Source organism: Micromesistius poutassou (assembly GCF_964030765.1).
Source record: "Micromesistius poutassou genome assembly, chromosome: 18".
In the NCBI taxonomy this organism is placed as follows: Eukaryota; Metazoa; Chordata; class Actinopteri; order Gadiformes; family Gadidae; genus Micromesistius; species Micromesistius poutassou.
Genome location: NC_140288.1, coordinates 395,166 through 405,233, shown reverse-complemented (window position 1 = coordinate 405,233; position 10,068 = coordinate 395,166). Strand labels below are relative to the sequence as shown.

General features: G+C 52.7%; 1 protein-coding gene across 1 annotated transcript in view; it reads right to left on the bottom strand.

Annotated features, from left to right (window-relative positions):
- The window catches only part of LOC311363051 (ras-GEF domain-containing family member 1B-B-like), a 9,845-nt gene extending 510 nt beyond the window's left edge, over nt 1-9,335 (bottom strand). The window contains exons 1-13 of the mRNA XM_084482978.1: nt 8,565-9,335; nt 7,422-7,544; nt 7,023-7,160; nt 6,154-6,369; nt 5,391-5,465; nt 4,418-4,510; nt 4,036-4,138; nt 3,005-3,084; nt 2,784-2,879; nt 2,324-2,419; nt 1,354-1,477; nt 755-827; nt 1-579 (exon numbers count right to left, since the gene is read on the bottom strand). The exon at nt 1-579 is cut by the window's left edge and continues 510 nt beyond it. Coding sequence (XP_084339104.1) covers nt 546-579; nt 755-827; nt 1,354-1,477; nt 2,324-2,419; nt 2,784-2,879; nt 3,005-3,084; nt 4,036-4,138; nt 4,418-4,510; nt 5,391-5,465; nt 6,154-6,369; nt 7,023-7,160; nt 7,422-7,544; nt 8,565-9,332 — 2,019 coding nt within the window. The 5' untranslated portion in view covers nt 9,333-9,335 and the 3' untranslated portion in view covers nt 1-545. The remainder of the gene's footprint in view (nt 580-754; nt 828-1,353; nt 1,478-2,323; nt 2,420-2,783; nt 2,880-3,004; nt 3,085-4,035; nt 4,139-4,417; nt 4,511-5,390; nt 5,466-6,153; nt 6,370-7,022; nt 7,161-7,421; nt 7,545-8,564) is intronic.
- Nucleotides 9,336-10,068: the final 733 nt, after the last annotated feature.

The following is a 10,068-nucleotide window of genomic DNA, read 5'->3' as shown; positions in this document are numbered from 1 at the left end:
TCAATGATCCTGAATACTAAATCAAAGCATTTCCTTCAAGTGACGCAAGAGTGTTAGCAGAACGTGATAACACGTTGGCGTCCTACTGACCAGTGACGCGACCTGAGCGCAACAAACTGCTCTGAATAAGGCAGGAAAATATCAAGCGCTCCATGACAAGGCAGCTGGAGGCCTACCTCACAGAAAGGTTGTTCAAATCGTTGTCACAAGTTGGACTTCACGATTAGAGCTGTAACACTTCTTTAGCTTAAAAAAGACATCATTAGGGACTACAGGCAGTTGTAGTAAAGTGGTGTGTATCATCACACCGGTTACTATAAGTATTACCATTTAAGGATTTACAATTTAAAAGGAAAACTAATTAAATGGTTCCTGATAAACATTTTGCCACCGTACTGACATCAAATATAAAATGATACTTTCTCACACTGTGATGGTACGTACTGCACACATACGGCCCCGTTTCTGTTAACCAATGGCAGTCCTGAACGCTGGTCACCTGACTGTAGGATGGTGGATTGGGGGGAGTTTGACGTCAACGTTCTCTAGGACCGATTCTCCCGGTGAAGCAGAGAGGACCTGGAACAGGAAGCCAGCAGAGCTTAATACTGACACTGTGTGTGTGTGTGTGTGTGTGTGTGTGTGTGTGTGTGTGTGTGTGTGTGTGTGTGTGTGTGTGTGTGTGTGTGTGTGTGTGTGTGTGTGTGTGTGTGTGTGTGTGTGTGTGTGTGCGTGTGTGTGTGTGTGTGTGTACCTGAGGGAGCGGCGGCTGTCCTTCTCCATGTGGTTCTCGGGGCCCTCGCTCTCGTAGGAGGCCAGGTGCAGCTCTGAGGAGAGGAACCTCAGGTCAGCATGTAGCAACAACTAGTACACAACACACACACACACACACACACACACACACACACACACACACACACACACACACACACACACACACACACACACACACACACACACACACACACACACACACACACAGCGGTCGTGATGTCATAGCGGTCCTGATGTCATGGCGGTCGTGATGTCATAGCGGTCGTGATGTCATAGCGGTCGTGACGTCATAGCGGTTGTGATGTCATGGCGGTCCTGATGTCATAGCGGTTGTGATGTCATGGCGGTCCTGATGTCATGGCGGTCCTGATGTCATGGCGGTCCTGATGTCATGGCGGTCCTGATGTCATGGCGGTCCTGATGTCATGGCGGTCGTGATGTCATGGCGGTCCTGATGTCATGGCGGTCGTGACGTCATAGCGGTCCTGATGTCATGGCGGTCGTGATGTCATGGCGGTCCTGATGTCATGGCGGTCCTGATGTCATGGCGGTCGTGATGTCATAGCGGTCGTCACTCACCGTCCTCGTTGAAGACGGGCGAGGTGACGAGGAACTGGAGGATGCGGCGGTCGCGCTGGAAGGGGCAGACCACCTGACGCCACACCAGGAACTCACTCACCTGCTTGGCCAGCTCCCACAGTTTCTATGAGACAGAGAACAGGTCACTCCTCTGTAGGTCACAGACAGGTCACATCATCACCTCACAGACAGGTCACATCATCACCCCCACAGACAGGTCACATCATCACCCTGTCACATCATCACCCTGTCACATCATCACCCTCACAGACAGGTCACATCATCACCCCCACAGACAGGTCACATCATCACCCTGTCACATCATCACCCTGTCACATCATCACCCTCACAGACAGGTCACATCATCACCCCCACAGACAGGTCACATCATCACCCTGTCACATCATCACCCTGTCACATCATCACCCCCACAGACAGGTCACATCATCACCTCACAGACAGGTCACATCATCACCTCACAGACAGGTCACATCATCACCCCCACAGACAGGTCACATCATCACCTCACAGACAGGTCACATCATCACCCTGTCACATCATCACCCTCACAGACAGGTCACATCATCACCCTGTCACATCATCACCCTCTAGGAGGACTACAGGGACACTGTGGACACGGGGAACTGAACCCATTATCTCTGTTGGCTGAACTCATTTAGCAGGATAGAGTTAGAAAGGAGTTGATTCATAATTTAACCTAGACTTATGTATCACTCCTACCATATTGTGGTCAACACTTGTCAAAGAAGAACAGAATAATGAGATAAACAAAAGAGGTGTGTAGAGTTACGGGTGGAAAAGTAAATTAAGTAATGCATATTTTTTCCACAAGGGGGCGCAATTTTAAAAGACATACTATGATAAAAATGGACCGTTGTAATGAATTGTAGAATATTAAAGCGTCTATTGTACATTCAGCAGAATAGAGATGTTTAACTCCTGCACTGACCTCAAAGTTAATGTGTCCGGTGGTCAGCCGGCTGGCGCAGCCCTCGTTGAGGAAGTAGATATCTTTAATGAGCAGACTGAAGAACGGGATCACAATCTGGAACACAACAAGGTCAACCTTCACTCTGCTTCTAGAACAATCGACCAGCAGAAAGACCGACACAAGGAAAATGAACCTGAATAATAAATACCACTTTTTTTTGTTGCTATTATTACGTACGATCATTTCATTTTGTTAACATAAATTATTTAGTACTACAAAAATCTTTTTTACAAAGAATGTTCTATGTTCAACTCATGACCTTTAAACCCTGGCAAGTTTCTTTATGTTTATTTGTATGTATGTATGTATGTATGTATGTATGTATGTATGTATGTATGTATGTATATGTGTGTGTGTGTGTGTGTGTGTGTGTGTGTGTGTGTGTGTGTGTGTGTGTGTGTGTGTGTGTGTGTCTCACCCTCTCCTGACTGCTGTGGGCGGTCTCTGATCTCTGTGTTGCCCCCCGCAGAGCGGTCCGGTAGTTACTGAAGTTACTGGAGGGATCCATCTGATGCTACACACACACACACACACACACACACACATTAGTTTATAGAAGGTTTATGGATAACTGCCAGAGAGAGAGACACACACACACACACACACACACACACACACACACACACACAACTCACTGACCTCCAGAATGTCAAACTTGTCTGTGTTGACTTTACTCCACGTCTTCTTCAGACGAGACACAGGACTCATGTTCATACCAGCTGAGAGAGAGAGAGAGAGAGAGAGAGAGAGAGAGAGAGAGAGAGAGAGAGAGAGAGAGAGAGAGAGAGAGAGAGAGAGAGAGAGACAGAGAGAGAGAGAGAGAGACAGAGAGAGAGAGAGAGAGAGAGAGAGAGAGAGAGAGAGAGAGAGAAAAACAAAATACCAAAATAGTAAATCGTTAGTTAAGAACAGACGAGAGTGGTGAGCTACAGCTAGCGGTGAGCTACAGCTAGCAGTGAGCTACAGCTAGCGGTGAGCTACAGCTAGCGGTGAGCTACAGCTAGCAGTGAGCTACAGCTAGCGGTGAGCTACAGCTAGCGGTGAGCTACGACTGAAGCAGCAGAAGCTACAGCCCCTTCTGGTTCAGTTAGCGCTGTGAGGAGGGCCGGGTCACATGACGACAGAGTCACAGGAGGAACACGTCACTAGAGCTCAGCTGGTTTATGATTGGCTAGCCTGTAACAGGCTAGGGCAGGCTAGGTAACAGGCTAGGTAGCAGGCTAGGTAACAGGCTAGGTAACAGGCTAGCTAACAGGCTAGGTAACAGGCTAGGTTACAGGCTAGGTTACAGGCTAGGTAACAGGCTAGGTAACAGGCTAGGTAACAGGCTAGGGCAGGCTAGGTAACAGGCTAGCTAACAGGCTAGGTAGCAGGCTAGGTAACAGGCTAGGTAACAGGCTAGGTAACAGGCTAGGGCAGGCTAGGTAACAGGCTAGGTAACAGGCTAGGTAACAGGCTAGGTAACAGGCTGCTCTAGGACTACAGGTCATACTGACAACATCGGAGGTTTAAACCCTCTACACTGTCCTGCTCTCCAGGATGATGTCATGAGGAGATAGGTGCTGATGATGTCATGAGGAGATAGGTGCTGATGATGTCATGAGGAGATAGGTGCTGATGATGTCATGAGGAGATAGGTGCTGATGATGTCATGAGGAGATAGGACGTACTGATGATGGCCATCAGGGAGTTGAAGTTGCCGATGTTGAAGCACTCCTGGGCCACGTCGATGAAGAACTCGATGGCGCGCGCCCTGTGCTTCTTCTTCACCGGCTGTAGGGTCACAGAGGTCAGAGGTCAACAGAGGTCAGAGGTCAACAGAGGTCAGAGGACGGTGGAGGACACGGTGAGGAGAGAGAGAACAGATTGTTTATGAACAAACCTAAAGGAAGAGACGCACAGGACAGATGGTGAGACAGACAGAGTGAGACAGACATGCAGACGGGTAGGGGTCAGGGCTGAAGGTCAGAGGGGTGAGACAGACAGAGTGAGACAGACATGCAGACGGGTAGGGGTCAGGGCTGAAGGTCAGAGGGGTGAGACAGGCCTCACCAGACAGATCTCCGTGGCCACCAGGTAGCTCAGTCTGTTGAACCAGTTGACGTACGCCTCCAGGTTAGAGGTCTTCCTCTTCCGGAAGAATCCCTGCAGGAGGAGGAACAGTTAACACTGAACGGACTAACTAACTATAACTAACTAACTATAACCCCATCATAACAGTACAGAGTTAACACTGAACGGACTACCTTATGGAAATAAGACTAGAACGCACTAACTAACTATAACTAACTAACTATAACCCCATTATAACAGTACAGAGTTAATACTTAGAACCCCATTATAATCACATGTCATATGTTGGTGAGCATCGGGCTATAAAAATAACAGCCTATTTCTCAGTAAATACATCGGGAACAGTCACAGATGAGTGATTCTTTTGCACACTTCCACTATAATGTCTCCAGTGAGGACCTCTGCTGACGCACACGGCCGTTAAGAGCCCTTCAGAAATAAAGTTCACCCTTGGAGGTGATGTAACGTGTACAGCCCCATCACACACACACACACACACACACACACACACACACACACACACACACACACACACACACACACACACACACACACACACACACACACACACACACACACCTCCCTTAGCCTGACTCACTCAACACATTCAGCGGTTATGTAACGCTGCCTCAGTGCTGGTGTGTGTGTGGCGTCTCTCCTTGTATCTCCTGGTGCTTCCTTAAGTTCAACTAGACTACTTCAGAGTCTGCAGTCTCTGCCTTGATGGTCTGTATAGTAGACCTGTACCTGACACTAGTACTAGTACTAGTACACTAGTACACTGCATAGACCTGTACCTGACACTAGTACTAGTACTATGTACTAGTACTAGTGTCAGGTACTAGTGTCAGCTAGTACTAGTACACTAGTGCACTGCGCTCTGTTCCCTTTGTCGGAGGCTCAGGCAGCAGTGATGAACCAGTATGGCTGTACTGGGTACAATGGTCTGTACCTTGTGGTTCTCCAGAGGGTCCTTCAGCGCAAACGTCTGGATGAACTCCTCAGGGCCGATGAAACTCAGTCTGTCCTGGAGGGGGGGAGGAGAACCAGGAGGAGAACCAGGAGGAGAACCAGGAGGAGAACCAGGGTTACTTTAGAACCAGTTTGAGGATACAGGGCGACTGCAGTCGCAGCCGTTCAAAACATCTCCCAATAAGAGCGGCTCCAACAGAGAGAGAGAGAGAGGGAGTATTCCCGCTGGCCCCTGAATCAACAGAGGCTTCATGACATGAAGGTTATTGTGTTGATACTACAACCAGCTCTGGTTATTACTATTGATTGTTTCAGGCTGTTCAGATTATTAAATGATGGGCCACACAAACGTGAGCATCAACATTATGATCAGTGTAGGACTCACTGACTAATGACTCACACCACATGTAACACATCAACGCCCATGTAACACATATCAACGCCCATGTAACACATATCAACGCCCATGTAACACACATCAACGCCCATGTAACACATATCAACGCCCATGTAACACATATCAACGCCCATGTCTCCACTGTGCAGTGAGCGTGACTTGGATGTAAAATATATTCCTTAGTCGGGCGGATCGGTAGCTTAGTGACATGCCCTGAATCGACCGCGGGTTCGATTCCCCCTGCGGCCCTATGCTACATGTCACTTCTCCTCTTCCTCAGTCCGCTGCATCGTCCAGAAAGCAAAAAAGACCAAAAACAAAGGCTGGCTGCAGCCGGTCTGCTCACCAGCTCGATGTGGGTCAGCTGCTGGGCCAGGACGAAGGGGTCGTCGCACACGCTCAGTGCGTCCGTGCGCTGGGCGGAGGTCAGCTTGTTCTTCAGCGAGGCGGGTCGCTCCAACGCCACAGCGCTGAGCGCCGCCACCGCCTCCTCGTACTGACCCAGCGCCGACAGACGCTTGATCAGCCGCTGGGTCATCTGCTGCATGGCCCGCCACGAATACTGGGGCCACGATACACACACTACGTTAATACTGGGGCCATGATACACACACTACGTTAATACTGGGGCCATGATACACACACTACGTTAATACTGGGGCCATGATACACACACTACGTTAACTTAATACTGGGGCCATGATACACACACTACGTTAATACTGGGGCCATGATACACACACTACGTTCGTTAATACTGGGGCCATGATACACACACTACGTTAATACTGGGGCCATGATACACACACTACGTTAATACTGGGGCCATGATACACACACTACGTTAATACTGGGGCCATGATACACACACTACGTCAATACTGGGGCCATGATACACACACTACGTTAATACTGGGGCCATGATACACACACTACGTTAATACTGGGGCCATGATACACACACTACGTTAATACTGGGGCCATGATACACACACTACGTCAATACTGGGGCCATGATACACACACTACGTTAATACTGGGGCCACGATACACACACTACGTTAACACTGGGGACCGACATACACACACTTGAATTATTAATAGTATATGTATTAATATTGGGGACTGCAATTCACATCTATGAATACTGAGGACTGCAACACACAACGTGTGTGTTCATACTGAGAACACACATGTTCAAGAGCTCCTACTCACCTCGTCGCCCCTAGCAACGTGGTGCGTCATGTCCTTCAGGCAGCGCATCATCCTCTCGTCCCTGAAGTCGTAGGGGAAGGTCTCCGTCCACTCCGTCAGCAGCTGGACCAGCTTGGGGGCCACCTCGCAGATACGGATCTGAGCACACAGCGGGGGGTGAGGGGGGCTGTCTGTCTGTCTGTCTGTTTGTGTGTGTGTTTGTGTGTGTCTGTGTGTGTGTGTCTGTGTGACATCACCTTTCAGCGCCTCGTTTCCATTCTTAAATTGTTAGAGCCTAATTGCCTAATTTCCATTTCTCTCAAGTTTTACATCCCCAAAAAAACAAAGATATTCATCCAGTAAATCCCAGCCGACCCTACGACCCCCAGGCCGTGGGCTCCAGGTCAGAGGTCATCCTACCTTGTCCAGCAGGGGGTCCCCAGACCGCTGCTGCTCCACACACAGGTGGCACACGCGGCCCATCAGCTCGTAGGGGTGGAGGAAGAGGCGGGAGCTGAGCAGGAAGGTGAACACATACGACCGCTGAAAGAACAGGAAAGAACCGGCCGTTAGCTTTGCCTTTAGCTTCCTCCCGGAGCTGGCTCAGGAAGTGGCTCGGGAAGTGGCTCGGGAAGGGGCTCAGGAAGGGGCTCGGGAAGTGGCTCGGGAAGTGGCTCGGGAAGTGGCTCGGGAAGGGGCTCGGGAAGGGGCTCGGGAAGGGGCTCGGGAAGGGGCTCAGGAAGGGGCTCAGGAAGGAGCTCAGGAAGGGGCTCAGGAAGGGGCTCAGCCAACTAGCCACAAACTGACTGCTGTACTTTTTTCTTTTGCGCTTCCCAAAGGACTACAAAAAGGTGATGTTTTTATTGGATGATATAAAACTTAAGCTGCCAAGTGAAACGTCAGCGAGCAGGTCAGCGTCCATTAGGCGTGCCCGGGCGGTACCCTGGTGTAGTGTCAGGTCAGCGTCCATTAGGTCGGTACCCTGGTGTAGTGTCAGGTCACCGGTCGGTACCCTGGTGTAGTGTCAGGTCACCGGTCGGTACCCTGGTGTAGTGTCAGGTCAGCGGTCGGTACAGTGCCCGGTCGGTACCCTGGTGTAGTGTCAGGTCACCGGTCGGTACAGTGCCCGGTCGGTACCCTGGTGTAGTGTCAGGTCACCGGTCGGTACAGTGCCCGGTCGGTACCCTGGTGTAGTGTCAGGTCACCGGTCGGTACCCTGGTGTAGTGTCAGGTCACCGGTCGGTACCCTGGTGTAGTGTCAGGTCACCGGTCGGTACCCTGGTGTAGTGTCAGGTCAGCGGTCGGTACAGTGCCCGGTCGGTACCCTGGTGTAGTGTCAGGGCAGCGTCCATTAGGTCGGTACCCTGGTGTAGTGTCAGGTCACCGGTCGGTACCCTGGTGTAGTGTCAGGTCACCGGTCGGTACCCTGGTGTAGTGTCAGGTCACCGGTCGGTACAGTGCCCGGTGGGTACCCTGGTGTAGGCCCTGAGCCCGGGACCACCACATAGTGTTACACAGTACAGAGCTCCTACAGCAGGGAGTACCTCCCGTGGTGGTACTCACATCGGGGTAGTAGTCGACCGTGGGCACCAGGTGCTGAATCAGAGCCTCGAGGGACCCCGACACCAGGCTGTTGTCGTGGTAACACATCTCCCCGTAGCTGGCGGTGACGCCGCTGCCGAAGCGGCCGTCCTTGGGGTCGGCGGGCCCCCCGCCGTGGCTCCTGTACGACTGGTCGCTGCCCACGCTGCTGTTGGACGCGTTCCGGTAGCGCTCGCGCTCGCCGCTGCTGCTGCTGCTGCTGGCGTTGCGGTACAGCCGGCCGCTGCAGGGGGTGGTGCTGCCGCCGCTGTGGTGGTGGTGCTGGTGGTGGTGGTGGTGGTGCCGCGCGCCGGGCGCGGGGTGCGGCGTGCTGTACGGGTTCTCTGTGACGGGGCTGGGGGGGGCGGGGCTGTAGACGTGGTGCTTGGTGGTGGTGGCCGTGGTCCGGTGGGGGCTGCAGGGCTGGGGGATGTCGTAGGGGTTTTCGGTGGCGGCGTAGGCGTTGTCATAGAGACCGTCCTGGCAGGGCCGGGGGGGGGCCTGGTTGTCATAGAGACCGTCCTGGCAGGGCCTGGCGGGGGCCTGGTTGTCATAGAGACCGTCCTGGCAGGGCCGGGGGGGGGCCTGGTTGTCATAGAGACCGTCGTGGCAGGGCCGGGCGGTGGAGGTGATGTTGTTGTGGTTGTTGTTCTGGCGGTAGGGGCTGCGGGGCGGCGGGGGGTGGTTGTTGTTGCTGTTGTAGGCGCTGCAGGGGCCGAACTTCCCAGCGTAAGGCGTGGTGGGGGGCATGGTGACCTGGGGAGACAGGAGAGGGGAGACAGGGGGAGACAGGAGGGGGGAGACAGGGGAGACAGGAGGGGGGAGACAGGGGAGACAGGAGGGGGGAGACAGGAGGGGGGAGACAGGGGAGACAGGAGGGGGGAGACAGGGGAGACAGGAGGGGGGAGACAGGAGGGGGGAGACAGGGGAGACAGGAGGGGGGAGACAGGGGGAGACAGGAGGGGGGAGACAGGGGAGAGAGGAGGGGGGAGACAGGGGAGACAGGAGGGGGGAGACAGGGGAGACAGGAGGGGGGAGACAGGGGAGACAGGAGGGGGGAGACAGGGGAGACAGGAGGGGGGAGACAGGGGAGACAGGAGGGGGGAGACAGGGGAGACAGGAGAGGGGAGGTTATGAGGTCTGTCAGCTCGGCCGTAGAGGGACACACTTCATATGCCATTACAACCTTTTAAAATGTGAATCACTTCGATGTATGGGTGGGCTGAAAAAGCCCATTACATAACAGACTGTTATGTATGTTGGCTAGTAGAGAAAAGAGACAGCCGTCTAAAAAACTTGATGGTGGTGGTTGACGTGAACTCTATCATAGAACTAATCAGGTTGGTTCTGAGTCAGTGGATCAGAACCGTTGAGGCTGGAGCCGGTTCCAGAGAGCTGTGCAGGTCTGTCAGGACGGCCTGCACCGCAGCACGCCGCTGATGGAGATAACAGGATCAGCCTGGCTCTGTTCAGCCTAAGCCACCAC